The sequence below is a fragment of the Gadus morhua genome, chromosome 11 (assembly GCF_902167405.1).
Source record: "Gadus morhua chromosome 11, gadMor3.0, whole genome shotgun sequence".
Lineage (NCBI taxonomy): Eukaryota > Metazoa > Chordata > Actinopteri > Gadiformes > Gadidae > Gadus > Gadus morhua.
The window spans coordinates 24,832,278-24,850,054 of record NC_044058.1 but is presented as its reverse complement, the minus strand read 5'-3'; the positions used below and the strand labels follow the sequence as shown (position 1 = coordinate 24,850,054).

Sequence of the window (17,777 nt, the reverse complement as noted above, 5' to 3'; positions counted from 1 at the left end):
GGAAGGGGGAAAAGGTAGGAAGAGGATGTAAGTGAGTGAGAGAAAGCACGAGTTGGAGAGTTCTCAAAAGAGGTGTGTGTGTGTGTGTGTGTGTGTGTGTGTGTGTGTGTGTGTGTGTGTGTGTGTGTGTGTGTGTGTGTGTGTGTTTTTCCTGCTCAGTCATCATCGTCTCTGTGTTAAACGTTGGAGTGGAGCTGTCGTCACTGTTTTCAAGGTTGGATATCACAGCGATTGCCATTTCCCAAATTTAGTCTCTCCCCCCCTCTCCCCCTCTCTCCCCCTCTCCCTCTCTCTCTCTCTCTCTCTCTCTCTCTCTCCCCTCTCCCTCTCTCTCTCCCCTCTCTCCCTCTCTCTCTCTCTCTCTCTCTCTCTCTCTCCCCCTCTCTCCCCTCTCTCCCCCTCTCTCTCTCTCTCTCTCTCGTCGTTATTATTCCTATATTTCATTTAGTTATCCATAGGGAAGAAAAAAGGGTCGGAGAAGAAGAACACTAGCTCCACTTCAATCCCCTCGGAGAGAGACCCCGTTAGCAGCGCCTGTGTCCTGAAACAAGGCAACCCTACGTGAATGCAGAGTGCATGAGGTCCAGCCATCCAAACAGACCTGCTTTGTTGAGGTGTTGTATCAACAGGCCGACCTCCCCTCTGCTCCTCCCTGGCTTCCTCGGGCCCCCCAACGGCAGGAGATTGATGTCAACAAGGAATTCTTTCCCGTGTTTCCCTCTGCCTCCTCCAGACCCTCCCCTGCCCCAGAAAAACACTCGCACAGTGGGCCCCCAGTGAGGGTCTTAACAAGCCCGTCGCACCGTATTAGCCCGCCGCCAGCGCCACCGACACACTGCGGTGTGTGGCCAGAAACACCCTCAGTCCCCAGCGTGGCACTGTAAACAAGGACACCCTGCATCTGGTGGCTCTCCCTGGGGTCCCACACCTACGAGCTGTTACTCAGGCCCCGTCCACACGGAGATGATTTTTTGGTAAAACGGCACGAGTCTGGGCCGGTCAAGGATCCGGCTGATCCGGTGACCGAAACCGCACGTCTCTGAAACCATGTCCCAGGGTGGTTTCAAGTAGAACCGGACCTATGCGGTTTCGTGTTAGGATTCGTGGGGACGCCTGAAACGCGAACGATGACGTCATCGCCCCACCCCACCTGCTGAGCGACATTAGAGTTGGGTTGAAAGTTTAGGTTAAAAAAAAATATTTGTATTTGGGTTAGGGTTAGGGTTAGGGATAGGTTCTCTTTTTTTTGTGGAGAACCAGCACCTTGAATATGTACTACAGAGTTCCTACAGCTCGATGCGTTTTCGCAATGAGTCCGTCTTTACGGAGATATTCCTGAATCGCATCAAAGGAAATAGGAGGGGAAAAGATAGTTTTCACCTTGTTACTTGTTCCTCTCGGACTGTATGTATGTAAACGCAGCGCAGGCTTTATGCGCATGCTGGCCTCTTCTTTCTTTTCTTTTTTTGCTGGAGTTCTGTAGCAGAAGCAGCGCCCCTTATGGGCCTGGAATGTGTACTACAGCATGTCTACAGCTCGATGCGGTTTTGCAATGTATCCGTCTTTACAGAGATATTCCTGAACCGCATCAAAGGACAACGGATAGTTTTCGACCGTGTGGACGGGGCCTAAGTGCACACGTTATTGGGAGAAATCAGTGCTCTAATTCATAGCGCCTTTCACGTTTTTTGTATGACCGTTTTGAAAATGGACGCCGAAATATCGGGGTCCATATTTGACAAGAAGTGGGATCAAAGTTTGAGACTTGTGTTAAGACTGACGTTCCCACGTTGTTTTGGGAAGGAACCGATTATGAGCAAACCATGAAGGGTTACGCGTCTTGAATTAATTCAGTGTAAACCAGAGAAGGAGGGGTTCAGAGCAGCCTGCCTTTTTTTAATGATAAAGCTAGTTAAAGGGGCATACTAAAGATGTCCCCAACAATCATAAGGGTATCGTTTTCTATTGAATCTTTTGTATATCACAGCAGAGATTTGAATGAACCCAATCATGTTTCTGTTCAGTCAAAACACGGCATAGCCACAGTAACCCAAGGGTTAAATATAAAACCTGTTGGATATTTACTCCAATGTATGAATATATTTTTATTTTTAGACTCTGCAACTCTTAATTTATGAAAACATCTGCGCTGCCAACCGACACTTGAGCACCTAGACACGTCAGTACATGTTAAAACACGCACACCGCCGGGGTCAAATTTGGGGTGCGAGGTAAGTTCAATCGTAGGACACAGATAGAAGCCCAGCCGGTCCAAGTGCATCTCCAGACAACATAGGGAATGAGCAAATCCTCAGCTCCATTAACCTGTCATGTAATCCTAGTCCTGTTCAAACAGTGCTCCAGGCAGAGTGCCTGTGCAGCTCCACTCTCCACACCATACCGTATCGTACATTAAATATAAAACTTACCACTATTAACTCAATTATTTAGCATAGCAGTTAAAAAGGTAGGTTATTTAGGCCATGGACAAAGTAGGCTATTCCTTATCGGGATCTTGTGGCTGTGGTTCTCTGGATGTATAGGATGAACGTTAAGAACCTATATGGAACCTATAAGCAACGTCAATGCGGAAAACATCCAAAGAAAAATTCCCCATCCACCTCTTCCACCATTCAGATCTTCACTGGTGAAAGCATAATGAATGACGTTCAGGAAGAAATACTCACTGACTTAATCAAATCATATATTAATCAGGGGGGATCATAAATCAGTCATTCGGCAAACCTCAAATCCTCAGACATATTTGTCATCTGCCAAAGCGTCTAGCTTATGCTGGCAACCTAGTGAACAGTTTAAGGAGGAGAGGAGAGATAAGGTTTACATGAGAACTCACACCTTTTCAACAGTTTGCAGCTGCCTTGACATCGTTGCACAAGGGTTTTCTAATAATCAATTAGCCTTTTAACACGATTAGCTAAACAATGGGTCGCCTTAGTGGCGCTCCTGAGCTTTACAACATTGAAAATACTTCCTTCCCTGACACTGAATTTGCAGCCCTAATTTGCAGGCTCTGATGGTCAAAACTCCAAAAGCTACTCTATACTTTTCCCATCATTTTTTAAGTAAGTATACTTTTAAATATATTCAGAATTATCACAATTAATCCTTAACAAATTCAACAAATTAGGTAATTTCACAAAGTAAATCCTCTCACTGGGTAAATATATGAATATATAATACACTGTACTCATTTTGATACTGTACAGATTTAGCATAACCTGATGCTCACAAACGGACCAATAGCCAGAGACACAGCCCTAATAGAGCTTTAAGACTCGGTTGAAGGAATCACATAGCACTTACCTGAGACCCGGTCGCGACATTTTGCAAAGTTTGCCACCTGTTTGTGATGTGACTTTCATTTACTATTTAGCATCCCTGCTTTGGGAAGCATTTTGGCTTCATCAATGAAGCATGAGAACACCCATCTGCTTCCCAGAGTAGAAAGACGCTGAGGAGGCAACATGCACGGATCCAGCCTCTTTGATAGTAGCAGCTTGGCTACGTCTGTTAGTTAGAGTGAAGCTAAAGATTACCGCACATAAATAGTTGCGATGTGTGAAATTTTTTTATTCGTCTACATGTTTCTCATCCTGGCTGTGCCCATGGTCAACAACATGAAATCCAATGCTTAAAGTCTTCATGGCTACATAGAAAAACGACGATTGCTACATTGAGAACAAGTGGAAAAGAACGTAGAAATCTGAGAAGTACCGGCTCCAGTTCTGCACTAGTTCTGCTCTGGAAGCCTGTTCTTTTGACATAATAGGCTCACAATATGAACTGAGATTAACCACACAGGGGCATTGGAATAAGTGCCTTAAGGCTAGACTCTTCTCACTCCTCCCTATAAAGCGCTCTCACGTGTCAAAGTGTTTATAAACGGCAAGGGATTGTCAATGCCTCCCCGTTACTGACACGAGCCTCATGCAGCAGGGCGCACGTCACGCTCCAGCCAGCAGTTGATCATGTTTAATTAGAGCTTACAGGGAGTCTAAACAAAGGGAACTTGTTATGGGGCCAAGGTATCATAAGATTACCAGGTCCAGTTTTTAAATGTAGAAATCCATGGCAACTGAAATTGTTCCATTTTGTTTTTTGGATGGAGTGGGGGGAGGGGTTCTTAAGTCGTCAGATTCATATCAGTTTACCGTCGCGATCAGATTTGGGAAATCACTCACCGCCGTTTTTGTTTTTATAACAGTAGACGCCTCAAGGAATATCAGGATGTCATAATTTTTTCAGCCCTGTCTAGCAATCTATCGATTTCAAAAGCGATGAGTGTATGTTAGTATGTATGCGCATGTATGTATGTATGTATGTATGTATGTATGTGTATATGTATGTATGTATGCGTATGTATGTATGTATGTATGTATGTATGTATGTATGTATGTATGTATGTATGTATGTATGTATGTATGTATGTATGCATGTCTGTGAAATTTTTTATGTGCAGCTGGGAAATGGAAGCTCTCGTTCTTTTTCTTTTTACAGATTAAAAGTGAAAGCAGCAACAAATATCCTAACCAACTGATTCCTAATGATGGTGAGGTAGGGCAGAGTGTGGCTCGAGAGGAAGAGAACAGCCAAGCGAGACTATATCAGTTTCACTGCGATTTATCCCTGAACGCCCCGACAGTGATTCATCTAGCCCTGCGGGAGGGGGGTGGAGTGATGTCCGGTGACATTTGGGCTGTGTCCTTACGTTTACCGACTTGTCTGTAAGGGAGGCTGAACAGCTGTTAAAAGAAGAACTGAATATGCCACCTTCAATGGAAAAATGTCAGCCTTGACTACACGTCTGTTGCAATTACAGTACATGGTGTGCACCGGAAATAGAGATTTGGTTGGATCTGCCAGGAACAGAAATGTGTAATTGTGGGCCTAATATGGAAGGCCGTCTATGGGGGCACGCTTTTCTATATATGGTGGTTGGACGTGGACGGCTGATCTACGATGTCTGCCAATGAGACAACGGTGCCCTTTATCAGTGTTGCTGTCTGATGACTGGAGCTACTTCCTGATTTTGTTTCCCACTTAGCAACAAGTTTGTTCTATTATTAGCAAAAGTTGTTGCTTATCAGAGAGAAATTGCTCCTATATCTGTACTGGAAGGGGGTTGGTTATAGGCTGTTCCGGACACACAGTAGGTCAGGAGATCATAGTTTCCACAGAGTTGAACAAGCGAGTGAATAACTGAGGCAAAAAACCCTCAACAGTCAGGACAGCGGTATGTAGAAGAGAAATGTTTCCCAAATATTTCCCTGGGAGGTCAAATCAAGCTGAATTATGTCGATGATCAGGCATGATGCATATTAAACTCGTCTTAATGTCTCATAAAAAAAACAATATTTGAGAGTGACAATGATTTGAAAGCAGCCTCCTGCAAGTGTATTAGGTCCAAATGTGCCAGCATCAGGATCATTGTACATTACTTACTGACTAATTATAATAATAAGATGTGAAAATAATTAAACCGTGAACACAAATGGTCCCCTAAGTGGGAAAGTAGTGTAAAGCACGATGAATCACCGGATGTTATCTACTTTATTTTAATGTCAATGTTTCCGTTTCACAGAATTTCCTAGCATGCTGGTGAATAATCCTATGCCTCAAATTCTTGAAATGATCCCAAAAAAAATAAAAATGTTTATGATCGGGAAATAAAAATAAACCAGAAGACCGAACAGAATGTCAATACGCTTGGACACGTGCCTTTGGAGGTTTAGAAGTCTACAATTTTACCTTCTGGACAAATGCCCAAACATTAAAGATCTATGGGTCACTCAGATCCCCTCCCAAAGATAAGGGAAAAAATGGCAGTGTGTGTTCTGCACCTTTTAATTTTTATAAAAATAAAAAAGGTTCAAAAAACGTCCAATACATTTTCATATCAAAAAGGCAGTTTGACCTGGACTTGTAAGGAGTGTGGAAGTGTTAACGTAGTACTGATGTGTAGTGTATCCGATATAACTTCCAAAGGAAATAGCAGAGTTAACGCGTGACACCTTGGTTCTTGTCAAGTCAGGATAACATTTGTTTGCGGTGAGGAGACAGCAGTGTCCATAACGTACATTAAAACGTTCTCAGTGTGTGTCCAAATCCATTCTAAACAAAACGGCCGCACGGGCAGGACTGGAGGGGACTTGGCTTACCTGGTTGGGGTCCGCGCGGCAGGCTTGTCCTGGTGGTTGGCGAGGATGAGGAAGGGGAGCGTGCAGAGCTGGGGGTGCTGCAGGGCAGAGTGGAGCTCGTTGCGGGCGGCCTCCAGGTCTTCGTCCGACGAGGCGCTGTCCAGGACGAACACCACGCCTTGAGAGCCCTGGTAGTACCGGCTCCAATACTTCTTGATGTTGTCGGCACCTGTAGCCCGTGGAGACTCTGGTCAGGTAGGGCTGTGCAATTAATTGAATTTTAATTGTTATATCGAATTTTTTGTCAACTGGGCAGCTAACAGCTAACAGCTGGACACATATTTGTACATTATTTTGATTTGAACATCTTGAGTATATTTTTTAAGGGGTAATTTCAAGTTCTCAGTTACAAAGTGTTTTTTTTGGTGCGAAATGCTGAATAAATGCATAATGTTTTCAAGCCAGAAATAATCGGTCCAAAAATCGTGATTTCAACATTGACCAAAATAATCGTGATTACGATTTTCTCCATAATCTACCAGGCCCACAGTCCGGGCACACGAGTTACGGAGTTATCAAACATAATGATCAGAACCATGCCTACAGGGAGACCGCAGCAGGAACAGCGACGCCGTGGGGGTGACGTGTTTCTGTGGGCTTGTCTGCCACATGTTCTCCGGGGTGGATATTATGATTGTCATTTCTCTCAACTAGAAAGAAACCCCCTCAACGCATGAATCACTTGTTTACCCTGTAGCTACCCCCTAAAGACTATTTTTTTGGTACGTCACAAAAATTTAGAAGTCCCTTTCGCACTTTTAAAAAAATCACAAGAGGTTTTTCAACACGTCGCTTGAGAACTTTCCATTTTTTTCTTGTTATCTCCGCGGCAGCAAAGGTGCTAGACTCCTGAGCACAGGCGCCGGTGTTGAATCAAGGAGAGCACAACTGTCTCACTTATCCAGGCTAAAGCCGTCAGGCATTCCTCCTCGTGTGCTAGTTCTCATGGGAGAAATTTGAATTTGACACATTGCAGTCGCCCAATGTGCAGACTAAGTCCAACCATATCTGCCACATTGTCGCAATGAGCCTAAGCTTGACGGCATTGTTTGGTATTTCTGGCTGAAAGTCCTGCTCACAAACAACCGTTCACAGAGAACAGCCAACACCAACACCTCACTTGTAACCAAAACTTTGTTATTTTTTGGGGATAATTAGGATGATATTGAAATGCAACGTATTGTCTCTTTTTATACTTTTGTGACATACTGGCTTCATACGAGTCATATTTTTACTATTATTTATGGTGCTATTAATTAATTGAATTAGCCACTACATGATTATTTCGATCAATACAGTTCAAATTATTATTATTATTATTAATTTTTTCCCTGATGCTTTTATCCAGAGCAACTTACATTAAGTGCATTCAAACATGAAGAGACCACCCAGAAATGGCAAGAATCATGAGAGTACATACAATTACGACTAAGAACAATTAGAAGCGCTTCTCTAATATTATTGTCAACATTATTTTCTGAAGATTGACTGAGCTCAAACATACCAAGATGAATCATCCAGACCCCAGACATTTGCATAAAACAAAGTATTTCAAAGTCAGTTTCTGTCATCGCCCTTCTTCCTCTCCAATCTCGTCATCGGGTTTTGTTTTCAACCAAAGTTGCTCATAGCAAGGTATTTGCCAAGTGGTGACAAACTGTGAGCCCAGCGAGTCTTGAAACGTCACGCAATGCTTCCAGTGACATTCAGACATCCCCCCCCACTGCACCCCCTTACTTCCCTTCCTCTCTCTTCCTTCCTTGCTCCATCCTTTCTTCCACCGCCCCCTCCCTCTCTCTTTCCTCACACCTCTCACTGGAGTGGAAAGTTATCAGACAAAGTGGCACTTGAGAGATTGCCTGGGAAGTTTCTCTCATCTCTGCTTGGGAGTTGGCTGGAATGTCACTCATGTCTTACTGGCAACTCCTGCCACCTATTGGCCTGAATGGAGGAGACATTCTGTCCGGCCGGATTGGAGTGGAAATCACTCGTGGACGAGAACAATACTGCCTGAACAATACTGCCTGTACCGACTGTGATGAACACTGACATACCTAGGATTTGGAAAACACAGTTACACACAACGTTGTAAAATAAACTGCGGATTGCACCCATTGGATATTATGAGCAAAATTAAGCAAGAATAGTAATACACATAAGTAATACACAATTGGATGAGTAAATTTCCTGGATCACTGGATGATGATGGATTGTATTTACATCAGAAATACACCAAAGCTAGATTACAGTAAAGGTTGGTAGTCTACAACTTTATAGTACAAAGTGAGCGATAACATGAAGAGCCCATTAAAAGTCTGGCAGGACGTAGACAAACAATTACAGAGTAGAACAAAGCTTGATTTTATCTCTAACTTGTCAATCTCTTCAAGTGATGATTGACAAATAGTGCTTTATGGTTCAATAAAATACATTTAAAAATGGCCTTAGATGGTCTATGTTTTGGAGAGGGCCTCCACCAGCCTCCACTTCCATTTGGTCTGAATTATGCTACTGTTGGGCCCAATTGTGTCGGCTGGTGGATATGACGGGGCTCAGATTCTCTCTCTCACACACACACACCACACACACACACACACACACACACACACACACACACACACACACACACACACACACACACACACACACACACACACACACACACACACACACACACACACACTTCCCTCGCCTGATTCTTTTACCTTGAAACAAAATGCAAACATCTTGCTAATCTGCACCCTTTTTTTTTTTTTTCCTTCCTCCTCACTCTTGAAAGTTGAACTCAGTCAAAGAAAAAAAAAAAAAAAAAAGAAACGGTCTGTGAAGTCTCCCTTAACCAAAAACAGCCCCCCCCCAAAATGGAGAAGCTACAACGCAGCGATAGGGAAGGGGACTGGGGTTGAGGCGGGGAAGTGAAGGAGGGTCCCAGTAATACAGCTTGCTTACTTCATTGTGGAACGCGCAGCGGAGCCTGGGAGCCCGGTGGAAAGCACTTGAGCCGTGGATACACCCGCCACCCTGCAGGCTCTGTTGTTAAGTAAACAGTTCCTGCGAGAGGCCCTGGCCTCCGATCCAGCAACCGGCCCTTCTTGCTCGTTTACTACACATTTGTTGGCAAAGGAGCTGCTCTTTGAGCTTCCAGACATGCAGCATCGCTAAGTCCTCCCTGTGATCTGCGTTGTGCGTTTCATTTGTGAGTTGGATGTTGTTACTTAACGCGGGATTAAGCGGACTGGAAATACCCGTCTCCCTCTTTCTCTCTCTTATATAGAGAGAAAGTATAGCAAGACGTTTAGACTCATGATCTTTGATAGACAGCTCAGTAAAAGAAGATTAGGGCGTCATCCTAGATTTCTAGCCATTATAAATGAGGTGCTGTGACTAGACACACCGATGCACACACACAAACATGAACCTGATACTATTATAGAGCAATATCAGTTGAAATCAAATATTTGGTTTGTGGGTATTTAGAAAATGAATAGTTTGGCTGTTCTTGGCTGCTTTGCCAGATAAAGCAAGCACATTGACTTTTGGTAACTGGTGATTACATTTCCAATTTATGACAATCTACAGAATCAATTATTAAACGATGCAATGAAAAAAAACGACCTTGAAGATTTAACAATTCTCAAAATAATAGTCAGCTGCAGACCTGGTACGGTTCGATTCGGAGTGGGCCTCACGGTCATTATTAAAATGGGCTGTCCTGTTTGGGGCTGGCGCCGCACCTTTCGACCGATACAATAAAACTAAGAGTACACAGTACACAGTAATATCATTTGGTGGTACGGCCCGGGCCATGGGTCGGTTACACAGCTGTCTCTTCAAAAAGCTCTCAGAACTTTAAATCGGAACAGGCTGGATAGCATCTGCTTTGAGCCCAAATGACAATTTACAAATGATTTCAATTTTGGTTTCGGGCCTCTTCCTTTACTCAGAGGAACAGCTTCCCTGCTGGGCAACGCAAACCACATTGTGGTCCCACTTGAAAGTAATACAAACCACATTGGGCTTGCAATGAGGACAATGTAGCGGTTTGCTCCAGGGATGTGCTCACTGAGTTCCCTCTGCCTGTAGGTGGTCAAATGCTCTGTGATGTTTTCCCTTGTTGCTGTGTGTGTGTGTGTGTGTGGTGTGTGTGTGTGTGTGTGTGTGTGTGTGTGTGTGTGTGTGTGTGTGTGTGTGTGTGTGTGTGTGTGTGTGTTTTAAAGGCCAGTGAGGGATTACAAGTATCCTTACACACGGGCGAGCAGACTCACTTAAGAAAGGCAAAAAAAAAACTAAAACAAAAAGGGGAATTCACACGAGTCCTAACCTTGCATGAAGGCCGTTGTATTTATAATACGTGACAGGTACCTCCTTCCCACAGTGTCACACACACACACGAAAACAATCACCCTCACACGTGTCAACCATTACCACTCGAACCCGCTCGATTTATCTGTGTGCAAAAGTATTATTACATTTTAAATAACGTGACATATCTAAAGTTTTTGCAAAAAAAAATAAACGTGCAAGTAGAAAATGTCTCCGCAGATGCAGCGCGACAGGATCACATGTGCAGCCGCCTCCTTCAAAACAGGAAGCTCGGGCTATTCTGTGCGGCGGCTGTGGCACTATGGATCAGTGGAGATGAGTATAGCGTTCGTTATGACCAGCACTCCATCAGCTGTCACCCAGCGGCTCGGGCACACACAGCCTGTCTAGACCTGACGTCAGTGTCACCATTCTCTCTCACACACACACACACACACACACACACACACACACACACACACACACACACACACACACACACACACACACACACACACACACACACACACACACACACACACACACTTTCCCTCTCTCACACATACTTGCACATTAACAGTGTGTATATAAGGCTGGATGCTAATTCAGTAAGTGTTTATAACTTGCATTGTATTTTGCTTTATTTGGTACCCTTTTATTGTATTATGACCGACCTGCACCAAAGCAGATATTAACATAAATATTTAAAATCCTTTAAAAACACAACTGTCATCATTGTGTGCTATTTCATGCCTGTCATGTATATAACTTGCATTACAAAGTTAAATGGACTGGACTTGAAACGCAGACCATGCTACTGCATGTAGCACTTAGAAATCTGGAGACCTATCAAAACAGTTGTCTTTAAACAGAATGTCTTTATGGTTTTCACATGTGGATCTTGCATAGCTATGTAGACAATTTGTATTCGACCATAGGGCTTTGAAAGAGAAAGAGGGATATATTTAGGTGTCATTGGACTAGCTCATGTCAGTAACAATAGCGCATTCTCCTGCCGGGCATGCCTTGCTGTTCAACAGCGGTCGACCGATTAAACAAGATCAGATCAACTAAACGATTAAGACCCCACGTCATTTGGCAAACGAGAGGAGGGAAGGATAAGTGACTGATATTTACTTGTTTTATCACCCTGGACAGTGCATTCTGTGCACATTCTATGGACATTAACCAAACCGATCTATGGATTTAAATGTGAGCAAATGTAGGCGATATGCGTTTGGGGCACAAAATTGCATTTGGTTCCAAGCACAAATGCGGCTAAAGCAGCTTCAGGTGATCTTCCCCCCCGAATGTTCGTTTCCTAAATACCTCATTTTTTAATCAACTTTCCAGTTTGATCTGACGACTCAAATTGCTGAACAATTGTGCAAGGTCATAGCCTCCACACGAGGCAACACATTAATTGCCATCCTGAGATTTTTCGGCGCACCTGCAAACAAAAGGTGAAAGTGGCTTCACGCAACGATTCCCTCCGTCAGAGTTTGTATAGGACGGATAACAAAACAAATACAAATTTCTGTTTTGCACCCCAACAAAAGCTAAGGAACATGGTTTGCTTGGTCCTACGACCACTAAGCCACTGAACATGAGTCAAATAAGAGGTAGCAGGTACCCCAAAATAAATGGCATCTACTGCTCTGGGATGATTCCTCCACGGGCTACAAGGCCAGTTGGCTCCCAGGACAACCTGGTGCCCCGCACCCCAGGGAGGGAGGAGAATGCACGGCCAGAATTAGCCCACGACAACAAGGGCTTCGTGGCTGGCCGGAGTGCAACGAGCCGACCACGGCATTTCACGAGCTCACACCCTGCTGCATTTCAGGGCACCCTGGAGGTGACGTGACCTCCCTCCCACCCTCAGCAGCCACGCTTTGCAACCCACCCACCCCCCCCACACCAAGAGGCACGAGTGGCTGTGTCTCCTATGTTTCTCCTCTGATATAGCAAGCTCCTTCTGTCGGCTCGTGTTGGCATGTCTGCCATGTACTGCTTTGGCTTTAAAAAAAAGACAACAAAAGTCTAAATTAATTCTTTAATCTGCCGACAAGAGGCACTGTGGCCTTACACGAAGCGAGGGCTGTTTCAATAAAAGGACTTTAAAAATTCCCCAGTTTCTAGAGATTATAGTTTTTGCTTGGCTGCTTTTAATAACGAGCCAACAGAATTTCCCGATAATTCTCCCCGATAGGAAACAACAACAGTGTACTTCATCTGGGCTTTGTCTGTTGTCAGTTGTTCCGAGTTACGTTACCGCCTTGGAACACACGATCCGGAGGGTCGGTACCGTGTGACCTTTGTAGTTGGAAAAACCAGGGCGGATGGAAGGAAGGACGGGGTTAGCATTTCGGGGCCCCCAGGCTGCTCATCGTGCGTCTCCTCCCTCGACTTAGTCAGGGTTGAAGGCAGACGACAGGCCACGGAGGCATCGTGGGTTTTAAGCAGTGATGTCACGCGCGTCCCCCGACCGCATCGTTTTCTGCGCCGTGGCGCGTGAAACGAGGCCGCGTGCGTCGGCGTTCCTCTCCCAAGCCGCCGGGGAGACTGCGTAGGACCGCGTAGGACTCGCTCGGCCAAGCTGAGCGAGTCGTCCCTTCTTACGAGTTCAAAAGGAGAGGGGTTCTGCGTTGGGATAAAACTAAAACCGAAACGGAAGGTTAACCAGAAAGAGAAACGCTGCTGGTCAACAAAACGTATCTCGCGTTGATCCCCAGGAAAGTGAATCGCAAGAAGGTGTACTAGGGGTGTTGCTCGACCTGCTGAACCTTAAGTCCGTGCTTCGAATAGCAGGTTTCCCCTTAGATCGTACCTGATCTGTAATAGGTACGATTTTAAACAAAGAGATGGTCGTTGTTGGTCAATCACACACACTTGACAAAATTGGATCAAATTGTGACCTATTCGCATTCCCTTTGGCTCCTCTGCGTATTAAGGAGAAGATAAGGTGTGTGGAGGTGCTAACACAATAGCTTTACACACTTCCGTGCAGGAATTGACGGTGTGCTCCATGGGACCCCTGCAGGGTTCTCTCCGATCACAGTGTTACCAGAGGGGCTTTGACCTAGTCCAGAAAGGTCTAGTGTGAAGTTGAACCCCATCCTCAAAGTGCTCTGTCCAAATTTGGTAGCATGCCACTCTGGTGGTCTCCCTAGTGTTTTCCTTCTTTCTTTGCATGTGTGTGTGTGTGTGTGTGTGTGCATGTGTGTTTTGAATCTCGTAGGCTGGTTAGGTTGGAGCTGGCTTCAAAACATGCCGCACACCTGTCATGTGCCTTGTGTGTGCAAAACAACATAAATTATTTTTACTCCTAACAAAATCATAAATTGTGGCCTGGGGATGAGTGGCTGGTAAAACAGCAGAAAGCGATAATTTATCATTCCACTCCCCCCCCCTCCCCGCATTGCCTCTTAAAACAGCTGCGGGAGACCACCCCCTCACGCTATCCCTAACATCCCCCCCCCACCCCACCCCATCTTCTTCCCCTCTGCATCTCTTCCTCAACATCCCCAATCAGTGTGTGTACTGAACATCAAACGGCTTCCACGCGGGTAGCTGGACTTCCAAGAACGCTTCCTGTTTCTCAAGCAGCACCGCTGGGGTCGCGGGCTGCCAGAAGAGCTGTCTTCCGTCCAACGTCATTCTGTGACGACAGCGCGCGTAAACAAACCTGCGTGTGTACCTTTTGGCCAGGAGTGAGGTAACGGCTGCGGGGGGCTGACGCGGAGACATGCGTGTTACATGTCCGTGTTTACAGAGCGATTTGGATCTCGCTTAAATATTTGAACAAAAATTTGGTTTTTTCTCAGCGATGTTTGGACATTACGCACACGTTTGTTTTCAACTTTACATGGGGCTATAAGTAGTCAATGCTGACCCTGATGGATTCAAGCATTGCAGAAATATCACACATAGACACGGTGGTCGCTCTTACAATACCCAGTTGAACCAATCGACCTCTCAGGAAAAATAGTTAGCTGTGTATATGGGAGTGATGGATGACATTCAGATATGCAGCTTCATGGGTTCTATTCTATATACAAGGTGATGTAGGATTCTCACCTCCGAGTTCCTTTACATTCAAGATGGCGTTTGGGAATGGCACTGCTTTGATGCTGAAACCTGGGAAGAGATAAGAACACCTTCTTAAAGATCACACAAAATACACTCCATAGTTAAGGGGAACATTATACCGCTTTAAGTGGCCAGATAACAAATGATCAACCCAAGAAATGAGCTGGATCGGTTTTCTGAACATACTTTCCCAAGGACATTATAGAGGAGCCAGCTTCACTTTCTGCTCTTTGGATCTCTGGATATTAAGGCCAAATGTTTAAAACCAGCTGCTTTGAAAATCAAATATCTTAGCACATATCTGTGGAGGGGAAAAGTGTAAAAAAATAGCCTGGTCCAACTTTGTCAGGCTTGGTTTCAATAAGCATGTTATTCCACGGGGTTAGATATCTCTTGTGTCTTAAGTGCTACTATGCGTTGTGTGGTTTGTTCTAGTGATTGAACGGGACGGGACGGGAGGAAATAGCAGAAAGAACAACTATTTAATTACGTTGACATGTCCTAGGCTGGGACTGCGTCGCCTGCCAACATTCACACACAGGAGGAGGCAGAGGGAGGACTTATCGATGAAGACAGCCCGAAGCGCCTCGCGAGCCACTGAACCTCCTCCTGTGGTTTCTCGGGGCTTCGCTCAAAGTGCAAATTCATAAAAGGCCCCAGCAGGAGCGGACTGACGGAACCCCCCCCCCCCCCCCCGGAGAGGGTAGTGATGGGGATCTCCTGGCCTACTTAATCCATTCAAATATTCGACTCAAGTGGGGGCGCTAAAACAGGTGCCCGTTGCCCCCCCCCCCGGCCCCCCTACCCCTTCACATCCCACACCGCAGCGCCAGGTCTTCTGCCCCTACCCGGCCCCACGTTGACATAACCACTGAGAGCTTCAGCATGTTATAGGGCCCCAGTTAATAAACAAGGGAGTGGGGATCCTAGGGGGGGGTAATGTAGGCAAGTGTAGTCTGGCTGCCGGGTGTCATATTCTATGTAGAAATCAGGAACGTAAGGGTTCACCTTCATGGGGAATAAAGGCTGAACGGTGAACCTTTAGCCGCCAGGAGCTGTCTAGCTCCTGGCGGCTATGTCCCGGACCTCCCTAGAGGTCCGGACCTCCCTAGACCTCCCTAGAGGTCCGGGACATGCATCATTCTCTGACATTTTAAAAAAGAGGCAAAGAAGGGGGGGGAATACTGAGAACAGTGGCTTAACAGTGAGGCGTGAACACAGTTACTGATCACCAGTTCAATGATAAACACTGAATCATCACACGGCTGTTGTAGCCCAATGCTGCAGAGACAAAACAGGTTGGCAGTTAGTTGCACGGTGTCAGGGCGCTCTAGCCATGATGTCCTCACCTGTCGTGGGTACGATGCCCTCGCTGCCCTCGCTACAGAGGCGCGAGAGCAAGCTGGTCTTCCCCGCGCCCGTCAGCCCAATGCAGACCACATCGTACTCTGGTCGCGGTGGCGGGGGTCCTTTACAGCACAGTGCCCGGAAACACTGAAACCAAAAGCAGGGAGTTTGCGTTATGCACTGCAGGTCAATGGTTAAATGTAGTGCATCTATAAAAGGCGCTTTTTTTTTAAATCCTGCAGCAACTTGAAATTAAAAGGGTTTTTTTCAATTATTGCCCAGACATTCACACATTCATACGCACGTTCACACAAACACTGGCGGGGTGGTCACCCATGCCATACCGCATCCAGCTCGTCGGGAGCAGGGTTAGGTGTTTTGCTCAGGGAGTCGGGATCAGGGACGACCCGTTCTACCTACTGAGTCACTACCGCCCTAAAAACATACACGCATGTGGCACATGAGTGGTTTGATACGCATTTGATGTACATTTGAACAAGAGTTAAATACATCCATGCATTCCCAAACCTTTCAGAAGCAAGTCCAAGATTTTGTGGCAGGACTTTGAAAGTGAAGGGGCTGGAATGCCCGTTCCTCAGACTGTGTGTGATTGTGTTGCGCGTGTGTCTTCGCCCCTTGCGTGTTCTTGTTTGTGCGTCGGTGCATCAGAGGAGTTGGTGGGGGACATGCATGTGTCTCACTGTGCGTGGCGTGCTTGTGTCTGTGACATTTGAATGTGTGTGGACGCCGTCTGATTGGGCCCTGATGGCGGCCACAGGCAGGCCTGTCACTTCATGAATCACGGCCTGGGACTGGGCGCCCCTGCTGGGAGACATTAAGGGGCAAATGCGGTGTGAACCGTGAATGAGATCTTTAAAGCTTGTGTGGAGAGATCAGTATCCGAGAACTAAAAAGAGATCTCTTTTATTAGCTGGATGGGAAGCGGTCTGGACAAGACAGAGGAGGGCTCTCCTCCATATAGACATAGATATATAGATGCATATTTATTTTTTATCTGATATGTAAACAGTATTTGGGCATGTTAATGGAATAATCTACAAGGGAAATTAATTTCCTTTCATTTTATTTTATTATCATCTGTCTACCGTAGATAACAAAAACCCAGGACTTTGATGTATAGCTAAAGCTCAAACTTGTGAATCATTTGCAGATGGGTAAAATAAGTGCGTGCTCCCACATCCTTATTCAGGGTGCATCTCAAGATCCTTCCTGTTGAATCTTCTGCCTCGACTTGAATGAAAGCGGTCTTGTCAACTAAAAGGGTTTTCTTCCCATCCACCAACGAGGTCGCGGAGCTGGCCAGGGTTAGGAAGGGGTCGTGGGTAGCGCACATTATTCTCCCCTCGATTATCCTTCGTTGCCCCCCCCCCCCCTTCCCCCAAGACACCGGGACGGACTACCAGGGTCACTTTTCAGAGTCATGCCAAAAGCAGGGCTTCCGTTTGATGGAGATGCGGGGGCAATCTGCTTCAGCAGAACCAGACGACAGCCGAGGCAATCCGACCCCCCGACTGCTGGGTGAACCCGTCGGTCTGTGCAAACAGGAAACATTTTCGCTCCGCGGGAGAAAAAAACCCCGAAAAGACAACATAAAAAGTGGCATGATCAAAAACACACGCATGTCATGGAGGGAAACACATGTAAAGGCTGGGTTTGATGTTCTTGATGAGGTCACTTGCTGTCCTGTGGAGTCTGAACCACCCCCCCCCCAGCACCCTTAACTAACACAAATTTGTCTACCTGGGTGAAATATGGCTTCCCCCCCCCCCCAGCTCTCAATAAGGGCGAGGGTCAAGACTC

The 17,777-nt window shown here is 45.8% G+C and overlaps 1 protein-coding gene across 2 annotated transcripts in view; it reads right to left on the bottom strand.

Moving 5' to 3' along the window:
- LOC115554099 (ADP-ribosylation factor-like protein 15) overlaps window positions 1–17,777 on the bottom strand; it is an 88,997-nt gene that overhangs the window by 39,293 nt on the left and 31,927 nt on the right. For both annotated transcript variants that reach the window (XM_030370715.1, XM_030370714.1), the window contains exons 2-4: window positions 15,959–16,103; window positions 14,598–14,657; window positions 6,180–6,387 (exon numbers count right to left, since the gene is read on the bottom strand). In XM_030370715.1, coding sequence (XP_030226575.1) covers window positions 6,180–6,387; window positions 14,598–14,657; window positions 15,959–16,103 — 413 coding nt within the window. The remainder of the gene's footprint in view (window positions 1–6,179; window positions 6,388–14,597; window positions 14,658–15,958; window positions 16,104–17,777) is intronic.